General features: G+C 28.6%; 1 protein-coding gene across 1 annotated transcript; it reads right to left on the reverse strand.

Annotated features, from left to right (window-relative positions):
* Nucleotides 1–19,407: 19,407 nt before the first annotated feature.
* Nucleotides 19,408–21,683, reverse strand: LOC137823045 (WUSCHEL-related homeobox 2). The gene is made up of 2 exons (XM_068628152.1): nt 20,551–21,683; nt 19,408–19,965 (listed from the first exon to the last, which is right to left on the reverse strand). The coding sequence occupies exons 1-2, from the start codon at nt 20,870–20,872 to the stop codon at nt 19,550–19,552; spliced, it is 738 nt and encodes a 245-aa protein (XP_068484253.1). The 5' UTR covers nt 20,873–21,683; the 3' UTR covers nt 19,408–19,549.
* Nucleotides 21,684–22,641: the final 958 nt, after the last annotated feature.

A 22,641-nucleotide genomic window follows, 5' to 3' on the forward strand; every position in this document is an offset into this window, starting at 1 on the left:
TCAGCAAATTTAGTATGCATTTATGATATCAGTTACTGATATTTTATAAGTTTTTAATTAAAGAATAGTTTTAGAAACAGTAGTAGTCAAACAAAAATGCATTGCGTTTAGATATACATGAATTTTCACTCCCATGATCCCATCATTTTGCGTCTGCTAATGAAACACAGCCATTGAGTCAGCCACTAATATGTCAGATATTTTGGAATGAGAATTTGCAAAGGATGCGGCAAGTGGAGTAATTAAAGAAAAGATGAGACAAGTAATTGAGAAAAAAGCATGAAAGGGGAAAGAAAGTTTGCAAAATTGTCATATATAATGCATTAGTTATATATAATTGGTGCTATTCTTTAATTGGTTTACTTTTTGATAAGCTGAGCACAATAGAGTAAAATGAAGGTTTAAAGTTGTGGTCAGATCCTTTTTGGGCACAGCACCAACATTATGAGTTGAATGCATGAAATGCTGTGTTTATCCAACTTTTTTATCATGAAAATCTTTTTAAGTCGCAAGAGAAAATCTTCTAGTTGCCTCTTAGCTTTAATGGTTCAATAATTAATAGTTTCAGATTTGAGGGGTGCTGATTAATTAACGTGTTTCTTTTGTCTATTTTTCCCTTGCTTTATCTATGACGAGGTCCTTTTTTATGGGTGCAGAGACCCCAAATTTGGTTAGAGTGAAAAACAACACATTCTTTTTGTAAGTGGGCCTGAGTCGCACTCAGATTGGGGTGAGTGAGTAGGGAATGAAATGCAAAAATGACATGATGAGAAATGTATATATCAATGTCGTTTCTTCATCGATAAGAAATTTTCTTTCTGCTACTAACCTTCATCATGCACTCATGCCCTTTTTCGATAACTTAGCATACACAGTTACATCACTGTTCTTCTGCTTTTCTAAATTTTCATCCATTTTCAAATCACCAACACCTATGCCCTTTTCTTCTACAATTTTCTATCCACTGCTGTGCAAAACTTAAACAAATTTTTCTTTCCCACTGGATTTCCATTTCCATCCACAATAAACCTTTTCATACATCATTTTTTTCTTAAAAATTCGCGAATTCACAAGAAACGTTTTTGTAATTTTTCACTATAAAGTAATAAATTTACGCAAATATTCATATGTTCTTAATTTTTTTTCTAGTTGAGTATAGGGAAAACTGCATTTAAATTCTTAAATAATTGTGTCAACTTTGAAATTTAAAAGAAACAATAATGATATTATCTAAAAAAATTCCAAAACTATTTTATAAGAAACTTTGTTTCTTGGTTAGTTTTAAATTTCTAAGAGTATAAAAGATTTTTTTTTTAAGTCAACCGCCTCCAAATTTTATGAAAATTTTATAAAACGGGAATAATATTAACTATTTAAACCACAGCTTTTTCTTTCCATATTTTCATATATATATATATATAATTGAAATAAATAAGTATTAAAATTATATGACATACTTAAATGTTTTAATTGAGTTCATATAAACATATCTATAAAATATGTAAAAAATGTTAAAAATCATAATACTTTTTTTAGTATAATTAATATGTCATGATGGCTGTTATCATATTGCTGGTAAGATAGATCACTCACTTTTGGTTCATGTATTCTTTCTGTGTACTATTTGGTTGTCATTTATTTGCGTTCTATGATTTTAAAAGAGTTAATAAAAGACAATATGAAAATTCTCTCTCAACGTAGACATCTTATGAAATATAAATTTTGTTCTCAAGTTTGTTTGTATAGATTGCAAGAATCAAACATCATATGGCTGATAAAAAAAGAGAATCAAACATCATCTTGTTGGAATAAAATGTGAATGATTGCACAAAATCTTTCACATATGGTTGTAGCCAAATGTTTGTCAAAGTCATGGGAAGAAAAAGATCATGGTGATTTTGGAAGAAGTAGAAAATTGAGATCTCATGGTGCATAAAAAAAAACAATAATAGATTCATTTGTTAGCAAAGAAATGGAAGGAGAATCTAAAATTGTCAAACAAAAGACAAACCGATATATATGGTATGTATTATAATTTAATTAATTAAGAATCAACTTTTAAAATGTTGAAAATTGTTGGAGAACATAATATACGTTTGTTTGGAGCCTTTTAATTTTTTCAAAGAAAATAAATGATGATATCCAAAACTCTTATATTAGAGAAATACTAGAAGGAAAGAAATAAGGTTGCACCTTACTCTACAACAATATTAAGGTTTAGAGTCGGTCAAAAATGAAAATTAATGCTAAAGTGTTATTATTGACAACATTGACTAAAAATCCACGTTTTATATATGAAGTTATTCGTGTCGACTTATGTAGAGGATGTTAATAACATCAACTTAAATGAACGTAAATTGGAAAATTATTATTTAAAAATAACATTTTAGAGAGGTTTAGATTGATGCTAATCAAGAGAAAAAAAATAAAATAAAGCATTTGCATCGATGTAGTGCTCGTTATATAGAAAAAAAAGTCATATAGAGGGTCAAATTGACACTACTTAAGTGGAAAAAATATGAATATTTTTGCGTTGGTTTAGCTCACACTATAAAGGAAAAAAAAAACATTATGTTGAGAGGGTCAAATCGATGCTAATTAAGTGGAAAAAAATTTAAAGATTTTGCTTGGGTCTAGCCCATGCTATAAAGAAAAAAAAAAGACTATTAGAAAATAAAGTAGGTTATGTGTGATAACAAAAATTAAGATTAAAAGCATTTCTAACCAGATTTCAATTTCAAAAAACTTGCATATATTATTCTAATTATAATAAAAAATTCAAATTCAATATAAGCTTCTATTTGTAATAAAAAAAATTCAAGTCCAAGATATCATTTTAATTATAATCATACATCAAAATCCATTTAGTTGTAAATCCATATCACAATCCAATATGAATTGTAAAGTGGTGGATCAATTACAACATCAAATCTAATTACAATATCAAAGCTAAAGAAAATATTTTAAAGATACGCTAATCTAGCAACATCAACCACAATGAAGTAAAATGTATAATACACATGCCATGAACAATTGGAATAAAGAATGTTTGAAAACTAAAAATAACACAATTACAAGATTAAGAAAATAAAACGTCTCATTATACATAATGGTCATATTGAAGATCAAATTGAAATTACATGTGAAAAAAATGGAAGTGATTAGGATAAATACAACACTTATTACATTAAAAGAAATATCAAGTAATTAAACGTACAGTGTGGGTGAACTTCAAGTGAGGGGTTGTTCACCAAAATCTTTAGCATAGTGAGAGTTGACCTAACTCATACCTGCTGAAGTGTCACCAAGTTGTTGTTCCATCATCATAGCTCATTATTGTTGCATCAACTTGATTGTGTTATCCAAATGTATAGTCTTTTGATGTGCTAAGTTAGCTCTTTCAATTGTTGCCTTAACCTTTTTATTTACTTGTTAGACTTGCTTATGAAGTTGTTCATTCTTAGCTAATTGGTCACTGTAATCAACCGTAGAAGCTAACAAGGAGGGTTGAGTGAGGGATGACACTCCATGGTGGAAGTTAGTAGCTAATTCCATAGTCTCATGTATTTTACCACTACTTTTTCCTCCAGTAACATCTTTCCATCATTTTTTGAAGCTTTGTTGCTATATTTATTTGGTGGACATCAGAAGATGGTCCTTTAGAACTTTCAGAACTATCAGATTGTATAACCCTCTACCATTGATGGTAGGTTTCCCACATAATTATTGAGAGTTACAAATGTTAGGAAATTATGTTAAAAATAAATTTAGAAAATTAGTAATAACTTACATAGGTCTCACGAGAATGTCTATCCGACCACCCTTGTTGGTGTGAGTGGCAAGAAATATAGTATTTTTACTATATTTTGCAAATAATACTCTTTTGTCCGATCACTGAGAGGATCTTGCGAGAAATGTTAACATAAAAAGATCTCTTGAAGAATGTATTAAAGTTGCTTTATGTCAACAACCTCTCTGAAAGGACTATATAGGCTTGATAAAATATGTTGAGTATCAAAATATTCTTTAAGAAGAATTTTGCATTAAATGTTGCATGAAAAACATTTATTGCAACCCTCGTCATCTACAATATCAAACGCATCTTGATGATTGGAGAGCTTCTCAAAGACCCACAATCAGAATAGATATCTTTCAAGACCTTTATAAATAGAAGATACCTTAAAGAATAGAATATTCTTTTCCCTCGTGAATGAACTGACAAAGTTATAAAGATAAAAAAATATTGAGTAAAAAATCATGCAATCAAGCCTGTAAATATAACACTTTAGTGTTCTTTAGCAACCTAAAAGAGTGAACTTAAAACATTGTATTTGTCTTAGAACGTTAATTCTCTTTTAGTTAGCAACTCTATGATCTTTTGATCACTTGTCTTATAATTAAGTATTTTGGCCAATAATGATTATTGTTCCAGTGTCTTACTAAGAAATAGTTGTTGTTTCAAACAATATTGGGTTGTTTAGGTAGGAGTGACTAAAATCTAAAAATTACTTAGTTTGTATATTGCAACATTAGTTTGTTTAGTGAAACTTTATCATGTCAACGAGGAACTAGACGCAATCTCGATTATAGACTAACCAATATAAAAATTTACAGTGTAAATCTTTCTTCCTCTTTTTAATTCTTACAAATTACATATTATCAAAAAATTATCTAACAAAGAATGAATTTCTTTTTAAACAATAGTTGCAAAAATATCTTGATAGTGAATCTGTCAATTAAAACTTTGTATGACCATTATATCATACACTCTTCTTGTGAACTATTTAAAAAAAATCCATAATTCAACTCTTTTTTCTTGTGTATTTGACTTGTTTTTTTAACAATTATTGATTTAGGACACCAATCCCACACTCATGTAGCAATATAGCTTAACTTTGAAAACCATATATAATTTCAAATTTAGATATAACATCGCACACTAAATCTCAAAACTCATAATGCATTAACCACAATATTATATTCCAGACTCATTCATTTCATTTTTTCCCTTGTTGCACACTATTAAACACAACACATACCTAATTATAATTTTCTTTGTATTCTCATATTACATCTTCTAAAAAATTTGTAAAACCAATGACACAACTTAGTTGTCTTAATCAAAAGTTTTGCATCACTCAACCTTTACTTGTTAAGAAGTGAACTTTAAGTCTAACTCAACTTTATTAAATCGGTTCATAAGGTGAGGTTTGCACCCACTTATATACTAAGAAATATCCTTATCTCTAGTCGATGTGAGATCTCCAGCACACTCCCCTCACGCTGAGACTTGTCAACTCGTGCGTGAAACTATATATTTATGGGTGGTTCGATAGCAGTTGGTCTGATAAGTCCAACAAAATCTCTTTAAGATATGGTTTAAATTATTCTTATACCATATTTCTTCACCTTTCTCCATCCAGAGTATGCTCAGTCGAATATTCGACTATACAAAATGCAAAATCTAAGACAACACCATGTTATTGCACCGCTTCCAAGCATGGTAAGACACATCATCCTTCATTGGTTCAGTCATTGTTCCATCAATAAACTCAAGCTTATTCTTTGCACTTAAGGAAGTGATCATGGATCTACTCCATGAATGATAATTATTAGAGTCAAGAAGAGGAGATATAAGAGCAGTGACAGGATTCTCACTAGGGTGTAGATACATGTAATTATGAGCAGGAAAATAAAGAATATGATCTTCAGACATGTTGGAAGGAAAAAAACAAGGAAAAAAAGGAAGGAGAAAGAAACAAAACAAAGAAAGAAAAGAAGGAAACAAAGAAGCGCAACAAAACTACTCGAAGTGAACTTTAAGCTTAACGCAACCTTATAAAATTGGTTTATAAGGTGAAGTTTTCACGGCACTGGCATACGAAACCAGAATCCCCATCACCCAAACATGAACTCTTCCATCCCGAGTCATGAATATTTTTTAATTATAATATTATTTTGTTATTTTAATAATATTTTTTAATTAGAGAAAATTTAAATTAGGGTTAATTCAATATATTTTTTAATTAAATATTACTATTTTGTACAAACAAATGCAATAAGAAGTTATAAGTTTTCTATGAATGATTTTTATTCAAACTTTTATACGTTTTGAATTTTTTATTTAAAATCACATAAAAAATTGTATTTGTGCAAAATATAAAGTAAAAATCCGAGGAAAATTCTTCGAAAAAATCGCTGAAAATGAATAGAAGAAAAAAATGGTTAGTGAGACAATTGAAGATATAAAGGAGTCTCTGAATTGAAAACAGTAATAGAGAACTTATATTTTTCTCATTTGGTAAAAATGAGTGGGATTTCAAACTTTCAACATTGAAAATGATACTTTATTTTGATGTGAGAACGTTGTTGAGAATTGACTCGATTTCGTAAGTTTAATCAAAATGAACAGTAAGAGTAGGAAGCATGTGTTACACAGCAAAGAGAAATTGAAGTGAAGTTTGGAATTGTTCTAAAAAAATGAATGTAAATGTGAGAGAATCTATATTACATAAATACAAAAACGTTGACTTGCTTATGATTCGTCTGAGTCCAAATTTCCCTTTCAGACAAATATGGAATTTTTCTCTCTCTTTTAGTGCATGCAAATTATTCCATTAATTGTAAAAGTGAGTAAAATTTAATAAGGGAGGGATAGAGCTACCAATGTTTGAGTTTGTACCTTTTTTGAGGATGTTTCAGTTTTTGTGTGTGTATAAAAAAAATTCACACTTCATATATTCATCAAGTTTTATCATATATGGAAAAGTGCTCCAATTGTGTGACGTATCATAGGGAGTTACGACAATCATTATTCAAAAGTATAAAGATTTATCTTACATTCAACTTTTTCTTGTCTCATTGCAGTTTTCTTTAGGAACCTCATTCTATACCTTATAAACAAAACAATTGAAACAAAAGAGAACACAGTTATGATTTCTTTCACATACCCATAGATATTGGTCTTCATGAACAATAATTTCTAATAATAATAACATGTTAATATTTCTTTTCATACTGGATTTCATCTCGTTTTTAGAAAAAAAAATCATAAATTAAACTCCTGATATATAAAGTATTTAACAAATTTATTTATCTTCTGTCTGTTTTTAGATCATGTTAGTGCTAGTACATATTAGTGTATAGATTTAATTGGATATTTTACCCCCCTCAACTACCATCAATTTAGAAGTTACCAATTCGTTACATTTCTAACATAGTGATAACGTATAAAAAGTTAAAAAAGTCATTTTATAACAAAATTTTGTGTTTTGAAGATTCAATATACTAAACATAAAGAGATTTCGTGAATTCTTCTCTGTACAACTGAAAAATTCTTGTTATATTCTAAGAATTTTAATATAATAAGTCATTAAAAATCATCTTTGACCTTGTTCTTCCTCATTTTATTACTACATCATATCATTAGAAAGGAATCAACAAAATTTAAAATAGAATTCTAACTATAGTGTCATAGTCCGAGTCTCATCTTAGATTAAATTTGATTTTTTAATCTCATTGGTTTATGTATAAAGTTAGGAGGGTGTAGCGCTATGAGTCGAACTTGATATTACATATAAACAATCATCCACCAATATTTATATTTAAGACATTAATATCGTATCAACACAAATCAAGAATTTCTGAATAATCAATCTTAAATATGAGACAACTTTTATTATTGAATTAAGACAATAACAAAATTAAATATTAAAAAAATAGTATATATGTCAAAGAATACTTAAAAAAAAAAACACATTACATACTAATTAAGAATTCAGATATTCTTAACTACTAGGTTGAAAATCGTCAATAGTCTAAAACACTACTAACCATATTATCTTAAATGAGTTAATAAAAGTGAGCAAATAATAATATATTTATTATATAAAAAAAAGTGGAATATGTGGTGGGGTCAAAATTGGCGCGTTGTTGTGTACCATAATGCACTATTGTAAGGAATCAACATCAATCATTTTTATCATGAGATGCTTACGGTCGGCACGGGAATCCTTATTGCCACGTCACCCATTCTCGGGTCCCACTCTTACACCATTTTCCTTACATTTCCCTACTACGGAATATATGCTCTTCCTCCTCAAATTTCATGGACACAAACAACAGAGATAATTGAAAATCAAAAGTGTTGCGATCAAAAAATTAGAGAAAAAAAAAGAAAAAAATCGTATCCATGCATCTTCCACGATATGGACGTAGCTCGTCTTCAATCTTGTTCCTTTTTTCTTTTTCTTTTCTTTGTTTTCCGTTCCTATCAACCATGAAACATGTTTTGTTCCATCATTTTCTACTTCCAAAATATATTTCTTTAGCTTTTCTGATGTTCATTATTAGGTAAAGGATGTTGTGGTTCCATTCGAAATAAGGAAAGGGGGGAAGAACGTCATGAATTTCTGATATTCATGTTTCTTAGAAAAAAATAAAAATAAGAAAATAATGTAATGATGAGTTCTTTCCGTTTTTCAGAAAGTGAAGAATATATTTAGGGCAAGTTCATGGTATTCGTAGAGTTTGCTTGGTTTAGAATTGTGTAATACTCGCTCACTTGGTTTTATAATATGAAATTCACTTGAATCTTTTACTTTTAAAGCATTATGTCATAAAGTGTTTCTAAGGGGAAGTGACAAAAAGCTAGTTTAATTAGCATAGGATACTCTCAATCTGATAATACTCAGCAGATTAAATCTAAAGGTCCCACTCTATTTACCTTACCATTCACTCAATCATTAATTTCGTGATGCATTTTGCATTGATTATTCTGACTATATCTTTAGTATAACAACCTAGGACTGTAACAAAATTCTAAAATTAATTTTAGTGATAAAAAATAATTAGTTATTATAATGATTAAATTATAGATTATTTTAGATACTAAAAAATTTTAATTTTTAAATTAATTTTTATTATTGTTAAATAGTTTTTAAATTGGTATCTAATTAACTACCAAAGTTTTAACTACCAATCATTTATATTCTAAATTTGGTAGCAAAAACTATCAATCATTTATATTCTAAATTTGGTAGAAAAACCTCGATAGCTAATTATATACCAATTTAAAAATCATGTAACAATAATATAAACTAATTTAGAAATCAATTTTTTTTTAGTTTCTAAAATAATTTATAATTTAGTTACTATAACAACTAATTATTTTTGTCACTAAAATTAGTTTCTATTTCATGATTTTCTTGTAGTGAATAGAAAGCACCAAACGACAAGATAAATTCATCAAATTTTTATTAATAAAGATTTTAAATAGGTCTAATATTAGGTTAAGAAGTAACTTTAACTCAACTTTATATAATTTATTTATAAAATAAAATTTACATATTTATTAAAATATTTTATCTCTAACACAAATTATTATCATGCTAGTGAAAAGAAGAAAAATAAAAATACTAGAAGGTCTCTTATTAAATTATTTAAAAAACTATATATAAACTTAAAACTTACATAGTTAGTATTTATACCAACAAATATATAATTTAAAAATTTTATAATGTAAATTTAATATATTACGATTTATACAACAAAATCAGTCTGTTAAGTATTAAAGTTATTTAAATGAATTAAAGTGTGGTCTTCTTAGTTAAATACTTTTTTGAAATGTTTTGACGTATAAGCATCTTGATGCTGATAAATAAATAAAAAAATCAAGCATCTTGATTTGCTTTTACCCTTTTTTATGAACAATTTTTGTCTAGATAATGCAGTGTTAATCCATATTTATATATCAGTCGACAACTACTTTGTTAAGGAGGGAGAATCGTTTGACCTATTGATATATATGTCTGGAAGATACTTTATATTGGATAGAGTAAATATCCGATCTATAGAAACAGATGCAATAAAAATATTATTTATCAAAACAATTAATATGGATAACTGCAACTATATATATTTATTAGAATCAGCACAATAAAACGCGAATTTAGCTTTTAATATTTAACATCAATTTATTAGATTCATTTATTATCAACCATATATTATTATTATTATTATTAATATGTACTTTATCAATTATTAATTTAATAAATAAAACATAATATTGATATTTTAATACTTTAGCGTTGAATTTAAATTATTTTCAACTAGTGATTTTCTTAACTAACCAAAAAGTGCTAATTTATTTTTAATGTAGCAGGTGTAACAATTCATAAAAAATATATATATTATTTACCATATGCAGTAGACAGTTTTTATATTATTTGACTTGTGTAGGATTGTGACGAGAGACTAAGGTTCCATTTTTTGTTGTTCTTGAGTAAGTGTGTACTAAATATTAAAACTCCAAAAATACTACAATTCGACACACACCCTTAATTAGACGCACCTCATCGATTTGAAATTACGTCCACTCAATTTTTTTTCCTCGAAAATGCTCAGTAGACGTAAAGCATTCAACTTGTCCTTCTTTTGAAAAGGTGAACTTATTATCACTTTTCTGTGAAAACAAACTCTTAGCTCATTATTTTAAAAAAAAAATGTGAATGAAAACGATATATATGTTGACCATAACTATCTATCCATCTATATTATTTTTATTATTATTATTATTATTATTGAAGATTCAACTCTATTACATGCCACAAATACAATGAAAAGAAAGGCAAAAAAACTTTTTTTTAAGGGAAACACCATGATTAGAGTTGTGCTTTAGAGATCTACTCTTATGTAGGGCTAGTCTAAGGAAAGGAACATGGAAAAAATAAAAAGGAAAATTATTTTTACAAGTGTCAATTTTTATAATAAAAAGAAATTTATTATACAGCATACCAAAATAAATTATTTCATATTCTTGAGGAACAATAATAAATTTAAATTGTACCTTTTTTTAAAAAGAAAGTCTATAACATTACTTGAAAAAATGTTTGAAATTTCTTAAGTAATTTTTGTTTTTAAGAATTAAAATCTTAGATACGCCATGTGAAATATTCAAAGCAAAGTTTTAATTGAAAAATAAATAGATGATATAGTTTGATGGAAGTGTTACAGATTCCATATTAACTAGAGATTAGGACATTTCATTGTATATAAGTGAATACAAACATTATTACTTTGAACCAGTTTTATGAAATTGAGGCTTAAATGAATATATAGATATAATTGTATGTGATATAGAGAAAGATGAAAGGTAGTGATGTGGATGTTTATCGGTTGAGAGATTTAAGATGGGAAAGTGAATTGGTATAAATAATGTGTATCTTAAACGCGAATGAATCTAAGTTTTGAAGGGTTAAAGAAAGGTTTGATTGGATGAGAGGGTTGGTGGTGTTGGAATCTAATTCCCTATCTGTTTTGACAGCTTCCTGCTTTTTTCCTCATTTTCATGCCAAAAGCTTACCACTTAATTTCCCCTATTTTTAGTTGTAAAGCCACCAAATTGCAGCCTTAATCCTTCATCTGATAGAAAATTTGTATATGTGTATGTCTGGAGGCCACGCATAAAGAGAAAGAGAAATAATGGTAGAAACTACAAAGTGAGGCATGCACGTGCATGAGAAATACAGATCAGAAAAGAAGATGAGTGTGGGACCTTGTTAGCTTCAGAGTCATCAGGGCTCAAGTGGGGGCGTCAAAAAGCAAACATACGTGCTTTCCCCACACAAACGCTGCAAAGGAAACTATACTACGTACCTCTTCCATCTATCTGCCCTCAATCATTTCAATTATATATATAATATCGCCTCAAACAATCTTTATAAGATCAATTTTTCATCAAAATCTTATCTCTATATAGGATCTTTAATGTATCTTTCTATGTTTAAACATGTCAACTCAGGCATAAGAATATATTTAAGAGTGGTATGAATGTCAACTTGTCATGAGACTATATATGAATAGTATGTGATCTGACCAGCTCAACAAACTCCCGATATAATAATTATAAATATTCTTAAGATCATATTAAAAAATGAACCGTTTAATTAAATCTTATAGAACAAACTCACAAAATAAGATTTCAACTCACTTATAAGATGAATTTTTCACCAAAATTAGTTTCTATTATTGTTAAATGGTTTCTAAATTGATGTCTAATTAGGAACCAAGATTTTTGCTACCAATTATTTAGATTCTAAATTTGGTAGCAAAAACTTTGGTTGCTAATTAGACACCAATTTAGAAACCATTTAACAATAATAGAAACTAATTTAGAAATCAAAATTTTTTTAATCTCTAATTTAGTCACTATAACAACTAATTATTTTTTGTTTTTAAAAATTGGTTTCTATTTCATGATTTTCTTGTAGTGTTCTAGTCAATGTATATATATTTATGAATGATAAAAATTATATATATATATAACACGTGATTCGGTTCAACAAACTCTCGATATAATAAATTATAAATAATTCTAATATCATATTAAAAATAAATTTTTTAAATTTAACTAAATCTTATAAAATCAACTCACAAAATAAAATTTCAACCCACTTATATATTATAAAATAACTTTATCGTCATCAACATTTCCTACTCATTCACGCCACTTCTACATGTAAGTTTTTATGTTAAATCTTTAATCAATCCAGGTGTAAATCTTAGTTTCACGTTAATATATTCAAGAGAATTTTTCTAGGAACTACATAAAGATCATTATACTTAAGGTATATATGTATATTAAATTTCTCTGCTGCTTCCTTTTGGCTCGAACACCAAGAAGGACAAACATTGGAGAGGATGTGATGAAGATGGATTTCAGAATAAATAATAATATCACTCAAACTTAGTTCTAAATTTGCTGAATGGTGTCATGCAGTCTATAGTCTTTGGTGGTGAAAGGAATGCATCTTGGCAAAAGGCTATTGAAAATTCTAGAACTTTTATGCAATAGCAAAAGGTTTATCCCATTATTATATTGAATGACTACTAAAAAATACATGTTTAATTCTCACTTGTGGGCTATTTTATTTTTTCCCTTGCCATCCAATAAAAACAAATAAAACTCTTAGTAGGGTTACAAATGAATTGAGTCGTTAGAACTGACTTAAGAAGAAATTTCTTAATTTTTATAAAAAAACTATTTTTTTCAATTTGGTTCGATTCAAGCTAATAAACAATAAGATTTATCTTATTAGCTTAATTCAATTTAAAATCTTGACTGTTACACTTTTTTGTTCTTATATTTATTTCATAAAAAAATTGATCTAAATAGAAATTAAAAAAAAATTATTGTCTTGAATTTGTTCAGTGAATTTAACTATACATAGAAACATTCTACTCGAAAAGTTAAATTGTGTCATTTATGAAAGGGATATTGAGAATACAAATCATATGTAATGAAGGAGTAAGAAAATGAAATATGAATGTTGATTTTGTTTAATGTCTTTTTTAACGACCATATAGAAGATTGTTAACATCATGAATATTCATGATGGTACAAGTAAAATGTTGAACATGGACAAGTGTCAAATTTTCATGAACTTTTTTTTCTTATTTGTTTATGTTGGATTTAAAGAACATACTTTTTTTTATAAAGATTAAAATGAATGATTTATTTTATTTATTATTTTTTTACTGTTGATAGAAAAACTCATTTATTAGTTTTATTTTCAATTGATTCATAGTCAGGTTGAACAAACAAATTAACTAATTGAATCTCAAACTAATTTTGAGTTGGTTTGATTCATTAAAAATCTTAGATCTTGATATGAATTTTAAAATAGTTATTAAAATAAATCATAAATATATAATACCATAACATGGTGTAAAACCTTTACATTTTTAGTTGATCTATTATTATTTATTGAAAAGGATCTGCGTTCTCAAAAAAAGAAAACTAAATAAACATACTTCCAAGTTTATTGGTATTTAGTTCAACAGTATAAAATAATTTTTCCATGTATTTTTTTTATCAATAATAAAAAAATGAATAAATATTTTTTTTTATCAATAATAAAAAATGAATAAATATGAATCACTTTAGGGTGATTCAACCCTTATAACCCTTATATATGAACTCAACCATAACCTTGTTCACTAGACTTACTCTCAAGTCTGTCTACACAGAACTCTCCTAGCTAATATAGAAGAAGACATCTGGGACAAACAATCATACAACTTAAATGAATACGTCATCAGATCATCCTCATACAAACCAACGAATCTATATATCAATTAGAAAAGAAAAAATGTGCAAACTGTGGCTTCCATGTATCTAAAGTTGTAATTTTTTCTTCTTCTTTCTTTTAATGATTTATCAAATTATTCTTCCTTACTAAGCCACTTATCTTCTGTACAGCCTAGGAAATTTATTTTTGTACAATCTTATTTTATCTTTGCAAAAACAAAATTGTTTTTCTTTTGAAAAATAAATTTTTGAATTGTTTCGTACATTCTGGAAATTAAGTCGAAATTAAATTATGCTTAGACCTAAATTCAATGAGGATGACAAACTTATAACGTAGTGGGTCCAAATCCACATAGGAACAAGTAATTGTTGTTCAAAAGACTTGTGAGCCTATTTCAAAGGGGTTCGTGGGCCTCAGGTTCCCATATCCATTTCCAGGTTTTTTTTTACTGTACCCAATAAATTTAAACTTACACCCCATTTGAAATAATTAAAATATTCTCTTTTTAGTTTTAAATAAAAGTGGAGGATGTAAGTCAAAATGTACTCCGAATTTAATATTTTTAAATATATTTTTAAATTTGAATTTCTCAAACACTTTTCTCAATTAGGCTTTTCTGGAATAATCTTTCTAGATTATGTTTTTTTTTTGGAATTTTTTCTAGAATATGTTCTAGGAATTTTGTTTTCAAAAATCCTTTTTCTAGAATATATTATTTGTCTTCCAGATTTGTTTTACTGACATATATTATTTATTCTGAAATTTTATTTTTAGAAAAAAAAAAATATTCCAAATTTTCTTTTTCAAAACATATTTTTTAAATCCAGATTTCCAATTTTAAAATAATTGATAATTCTTAAAAGATAGTTGGATACAAGTCAAAATCATTGGGTGAAAAAACAATTGACCCATTCTCTGACCCGGCCCGAACGAAGTAGGCTACACTGTACAAATATTGCATATATTTATAGTGGGAATTACAAATGGTACTATAGTAATAATGAAATGATAAACTTATCAATTAAACTCCTAAACTTGTGAGAAATATTTGACATTTTATTTTTATTTTTTTAGGATGGTATAGCTTTCTTCTAAAAAAAACATGCCTGCCCTGTATTGTTTGGTACTTGATTTTGATTTGAATTAAATAACAAATAAATTTAGAAAAATAAAATAATAGTCACTATATTGATTAAGTTATATATTATTTTAGAGATTACAAAATGGTTGATATCTAAAGTGATTTCTATTAGTAATGAAAATTTGTAAAGAAATTTTTATATTGGTATCTAAATTAGCTATCAAGGTTTTAGATACTAATATTTTATATTCTAAATTAGTCTTTAAAAGATTAATAGTACTTAGTAACTAAAATCTTGACAATTAGATATTAATTTAGAAACTACTTTATAATTTTTTTATTAAAAATAAAAATTACTTAAAATACCAATAATTATTTAATTTATAAAATAATCTCTAATTTAATCGATCATTTTAATCTCTAAAATGAGTTTTTAGTTAATGATTTTCTTAATGTGTATTATATTACTCTCTCCAAACATGAAAAAGTGATGAGGGTGTTGCTTTTTGTTTTCCAAGACCTTTTGAAAAACTCCTCTTCTTCTCCTTGAGCACCCTCACTAATTAACTTATACACAAATTTGACATAATACTTGGTGTTCATCTCCCTTCTAGATCCATACATCCCCACATTCCCTATTTAGGGATTTTATAGCTATCTTTTGTTCCAACTCCCCTGCTTGATTCCTCTCTCATTTAAACAATTGTGTTCTCCATTTTAAACTCCATTCCCAAGTACTACCCTTCCAACTTCCTAGTTGATTTAATGTGATCTTCTTGGAGACACTATATTATCTATAACATTTGTCTTTGAGATTATCCTCTCTCAACCACTTGTCCTCGAGAATCTACCCTTATCATTTATTCCTATCTTCTATTTTTATGTTCCTATCGAACCAACTTTCTTGTTCTTTAGCTTAACTCATAAACTCCCTTCTTCCTTTGGTACATCTACAAATTGTAACGTATTCACATCAACTTCTCTCTTACCCACCTTTACTCCTTCTTATAATGTTTTCCCTTACAACCTTTGTAAGCCAAAGTCTCTTATAAATGTAGAAATGGACAAAGAAGCTTTAAACCTACACCAATCAAGTTTTATTATATTATTATTATTATTATTATTATTATTATTAATATAATTAATAACATTATTCATATTTTTAATATCATTATTATTATTATTATTATTATTATTATTATCAATATTATTAATTTTATTAATTTTATAATATTAATAATATTAATAATATGTATACTTATTAGTTATGATTATTATTATTTATGAATATTAATTATGATTTTATAACTATTCATATTATAATAATATTTTTAATATTATGTATATAATTATTATGATAATAGTTTGTAGGTAATAGAGATTCGTGGGTGATAGTTCGTAAGTAATAGAAATTCGTAGATAATAGTTGATAGGTAATAGAGATTCGTAGGTAAAAGTTGGTAAGTAATAAGATTTGTGTGTAATAGTTGGTACGTAATACTGAATTTACGTACGAATTCATAATTTGAGGGTAATGTTCGTAGGTAATGTTGTTTGTAGGTAATATCCGTAAGTAATGCTTAATTTATCTACGGATTCAGGTTCGTGGATAAAAATCCATAAATAATATTGATTTTTTTTTTGTAGTGTCCGTTCTGACAATACGGTACATTTGCTATAACAAGTCATCAGATACTAACGAATCACCTAGCCTAAAAAAAATTTTAGAATATTTTTCAATTGAACTATCATTAACTATGACTGAAATAGATTTTGATTTGAGACAACCTCTAATCCATTCTATAATCAAATCATGTTTTCAAAGTGTTGTATAGTTTTGTGTAAAGCAATATACCAATAAATGACATGATTTTGTAGGATGGAAATAAACATTTTGTAAATTCATCTATATTACTATAGTTGAGAAAGAATTGATTGTGGGATGCAAACAAATAAATAGTTTACAACTCAATTTTACTAAAATCCTCCAATTTATGAAAAAAAATAACTTAACCACCGTTATCTTCCAAATCTTACTATAAATATTATTATATATTTACTGACAATATAAATTTTTATTGTAAAAAAAATATTAAATTTTTTATATCAATTAAAAATAAAATTAAATCCTAATATAGATGTTTTATTTTTAATATTAGGAGATGGGTTATATCAACTAAAAATATTATCATATTATAGTATATAAAAGAATATAAATTTCACATTATAAATTAATTTTATAAAATTAAATTAAGTTTAAAATTTATCATAAAAAGTAATTAATATATCTTCGTAAAACTAGAATCATCCTCTTAAGCTTCAACATGGGCATACACAACAGTACATAACGTGTGGTAGTTTATCCACAAAAAGCTAGCCCGTGAGCCTCCTAATAAACCATCCACACACCCATTTACTGCACATTCTCTAAAGCATATGATCATCACTCTCTGCACATGTGCTTCTACTCAAATTTCCCTGCTCATACAAACCATAAGAGTTTAACCTACAATTTTGACATTATTAAACAAAATTATAAATGAGTAAAAACTTCACTTTATAAGTGGGTTGTATAGGGTTAAGTTAAGTTTAAAATTCAACTTAATATACTATCAAAATCATTTCGAGTTTATTTTAATGATTGTTTGTTGGGTTTATCGTATCACTCATCCGCTATCAGACAGTCATCAGACAATCATTGAATTATCTATATAATATATAGTTTCATCACGCATGAGTTGGTAGTCTTGGCGTGAGAAGGGTGTGTTGGAGATCACATATCGATTAGATATTAGTACATTTCATTGGATATAAGTAAATGCAAACCTCATCTTATAAGCCGATTTTATGAGATTGAATTATAAATTATGAATAATAAATCTTTATTTATTTATTGTTAGTGATGAGAGTGGTTGGAGAAAATGTTATATATGCAATTGGAAAGAAAAGGTTTGGATTCGTTTGGAACTAGGAATAGATGAATATTTAGTATATAGTAGCAGTAGGGTGACATTGTCTCTTTTCAGAAGGAGTGTAGGTTTGGGACCACCAACTCAAGTTCTTCAACCATAGCTTTAGCTACCAATTCTTTTTATTGCCTTAGAACAAAAATTGGATTCAGAATTGCGATTTTTGAACAAGCACAACTTCAACTGTTTTTTTGTTCTAAGTGTTTTGGTCGTTTTAGTATATTTCGAGCAAAAATCATTTACTTTTTTTTTTTTTCACTAAGGAAAGAGATTTTTAAAAAATTCAAAAATAATTACAACCAAATATGTACTAAGTTTTTCTTTGTCTATTGCTTACTTTTCTTTTGGAAATAACTAAAATAGAAACTATTTATTCAAAATATTACCTTCTTGAATTATTTTTATTGTCGTGTTAAAGAGTATCTCAACTCATTGAATCAAATACTAACTTGCAATTATAATTATTTCAGAATATTCCCACACAATAAAAATTAAAAACTGTTATTATGCACATAGTCTCTGGACAAATTGAGTTAAAGTGTCTAGTCACAACGGAAATTCTTTCAATTCATTAGCCTCTTAAATATTCAACTCTAACTAGTATCCTAAATATGGATATCCAATTTCTTTGACCATTATAATGGTAAGTGATAATTTAATTTACCTTAGGTATGTTAAAATTAATTTCTAAACATGTTCAATTTTTTTACCCAAATAAAAAAACCACGTGTCTTCAAAATTTGACCTGGAAAATATAGACTAAAAAAGAATTCGAAAAAGTATTAAAAGAACACAGAATCGTGTCTGTGAAACTTTGTATGGTTATAGAATAGACCAAAAAAAGTCAGTAAGAAATATTTTAGCCGAGAAACATAGGATAGATCCGAAAACAGAAATCTTAAAAACCAATAATTGATGAACACCTTTTATTTTTAAATCCCTGTAATTTTTCTTTATCTCTCTTTTTACCTATCATATATTGATGATTTTTATTTTATTTTTCTCTTATTAGATATCATTTATGAGTCATTTAATATTCGAGTTGTTTTTATCTTTCATTTTTCTAAAAAAAAATCATTGTTCCTTGTCCTATTTAAATCTTTCAAATCTATGAAGATAGATAATAATATAAAAACTCCCAAAACAGAGACGTTAAAGACCAATTTCATTTGCTTTTAATTAACAGTCAGCAAAAAGAATCATTTCATGAGTGAAACGGTGACAGTAAATATGACAGCAACATATACGAGAGGTTGACAAGGATATGTAAGTTATTAATAGTAATATATTAAAAAGAGAAGAAAAATGAGACACCAATCTCATTCAATAAACTGAAAGGCATAATAAACCCATTTCAGTGATGAGCCATGGGAATTAAAAGTTCAAGCCAATGACATAAAAGAAGTCTCTTAAGAACCTTGACCAGAAGTAGTAAAAAAATCAAAGAAGGGTTGGTTAAGTGGGGAAGGATCATCTTCATTGATATCAGGAGAAGGAGCAGGAGGTGTATCACTGGAACTATCAGCAGAAACTGAAGCCAGAGAAGACACCTGGTATGTTGTTTTCCCTTCCAAAATACCAGTTGGGTGCAGAGGAAAGAGATCCAAGGTTTCTTGGTTACTGTAGCTGAAGTTACAATCCGAGATTCTCTGTTGCATGGCTTCGTATGCCAGAGGGCCATTGCTGATCATGTTTGACATGTCTGTGGGCACAAATATCTCAGACGGGCTTCTCCTAAAACCTACTGGTACAAGCACCTTTGGATGTGGGGGGTAAAAACCATTTTCACTCTGCGCCTGAGGTACACAATATGGAGGGCACAGGCCTGAAAACCAAAAGCACCCTCAATTACCAAGCTTATGTAAAATAAATAACTCACTAATCACAAAGAGATGTAACAGTTTGAATTTTGAAAAACTATATATATGTGTGAAAAAAGGCCTTTTGGAAAAAAAAAACAAAAGAAAAAACAGAAAGCAAAAGAAACAGCTGTCCTTCTATCATGATTTGGCTATACACATAAAAGTGGAGACAGTGACTTTTAAGATGATTTCAGTGCTTCTTGAGAAATAAATACTATTGAAAAGAACCGCAGTATGTAGATCTCAGCTGATATGATTCAGAGATATAACCTGGTTAGAAGAGGATTTATCTTTAAAGAATACACATAATCTTCTACTCAATAGTATTCTGAGAGTTTTTAGTTTTGTTACTTTTTTTTACTTAACACACATACACCAAGCACATTTGCATGAAGAGACGAATTGGTGACTTAACAATCAAACAGTATTTAATCAATTAAAAGGCAAAGGCAGAAAGAGATGAGTGAAGATATAAAGATAAAAAGGGAATGTGTATAGTTTGCATGATTGAATAAAATAATGAATGATGAGAAAGGAAATGAAGGAACCATTTGGGCAAATTGGCGGAGAAAAAAAGGGCTGGGGAGTATGAAGAAAGCGATTGAAGTAAGCGATGGTTTCTTGCTTCTGCTTCTGTCTCTGCCTAGCTTTGTGATTTTGAAACCAGTAGAAGACATTCTTTCCTTCGATGTGACCATACGCCCTAAGCCTAGCAGTTATCTGCTGTATCTCCTCAGCACTGGGAGTCTTTATTCCCTGCTTATACAGGTTCTCTAGCATGCTTATTTGCTCTTTTGTAGGGTTCCACCGTGAACTGGCTGCAACCCCGTTAGACCCTCCCATCTCCAACTCCTCATTTTCACTCTCCATCTCAAGTTCTTTCTCTCTTCACCAAATAATAATATGAATCAATGCTAATGGGGTTTGGATAGTATTATAGTAGGAGAGGTAATTAAAGGGTTGTTTTGATTTGATTATTAGTGCTACTACTCCACTACTAAAATTACTAGTACTCTACTACACCACACCACACCACTGGGTGCTCCTCTTATTCTCATGGCTTGTGAATCGCTCTTTTTATAGAGTAGGTAGGGAGAAACAAAATGGTTGAGAGTTGAGAGAGAGGATTAACATGCGTATTGTTTTTGGTGCAGAACATCTCTGAAAACATGGCGGTTAGCGGCACAGAGAGAGGCTTAGGTTTCGTCGTCTTCGTTCCAAGACGTGTAGAATTCTTACGAGAAGACAATAATTGCCCAAACGGCCCCCCTTCGTGCCATTGATTTTGGTGCATACATAGCAGATTTAACGACGCTGTTTAAGATTAACGTTGATTTCTACTACTACCTCTCTCTCTTTCCTAAGCCCATAATGTCTTGTATCTCGGGAATGACAGATAGATAGATGGAGAGAAAGAGAGAGAAGAACGTAGGTTACGCCATTGAAGGAAAGGAAGGGCATAAAAGTCATTGATGGAAAAAGACAGCCGGTTGGGTTGTAAGGTGTAGGTGAAGGCTAGGCTTTGGGAATTGAAGTGAGAGCAGATAGGCTCAGAGGAGAGAGATGAATGAATGAATGAATGAGGTTCAAACGTCTAGCTATCTAGCCTCACTCAGAACGAGTATGAAGGTGACTGTGAAACTGTGAACTTCCCATCTTTTAGTGGTCACAATATTACTACATCATCTTAATTATTACTAGTATTCTATAAAACCATTGTTTGCCACTGTGTGTTCTCATGCCTTTTTTTGTCTGCTATAGTGCCCCAATTGGACCACCCTTCTTAGCGTTTCAATTCCTAACATGCCCACCACTTGTGGTCCAATTTCATCTACATTCTCTTTTTTTTCTCCAAACTGTCATGCAATTGGCATGATTATGCTTATGACCCCCCAAGACCAAAAAATTGTCATGCATAGGACTAACGTATGGGATACCAGTTAAATATTAGTTTGCATTGGGTTGTCAAGAAAAACAGTTCTGGCGTGAAGATTTTTTGTCATTTTGCATGCACCAGCTAGGAGTAATAGTGCTTCATTAGCTGTTAATGTGTTTTATTTCACTGTAACAACTCATTCAACGTGATTACAGTGGGCACAGCATTGCTTTCCACCAGCACAGTTCTTTTTTCCCAAAAAATCGCATCAAATATAATTTGGATTACCACTTTATATGTGGGGAAATAGAACTAGTTTTGTAAAATCCAAAGCACTCGTACAGCGTGGATAATAACCCAAACTAGTGCAAGAAGAAACATCGAGTGCCTGAACCTTCTAACAGGTCAACATGCATATGAAGAAAAAGAAAGTGAAACAACCGCCGAATTCAAATTCCAAGTTATACACATGAAGAACCGAGCATAAATGAGACGATGCTAATACACTAACTTTTTCAAAAAAAGGGTTCTTTGTGTGTAAATTATTAGTAGAAGATAGTAAGTCAGGCTTCTTTTATAATGCACTCTCGTTTTTTGAGCATCGTTTTAATATTTTCGCTCTTCAGTTAAAATTTATGTGATTTTGGTAATCTGAAAAACGTAATTAAGTTGAATGCACGTAAATTTTTCACTCGATAAAAAAGTATACTGCATAGAGAAACGGAGTGTCAGAAGGTGGATTACATTATGTATTTATGCTGCA

Source organism: Phaseolus vulgaris, chromosome 11 (assembly GCF_000499845.2).
Source record: "Phaseolus vulgaris cultivar G19833 chromosome 11, P. vulgaris v2.0, whole genome shotgun sequence".
Lineage (NCBI taxonomy): Eukaryota > Viridiplantae > Streptophyta > Magnoliopsida > Fabales > Fabaceae > Phaseolus > Phaseolus vulgaris.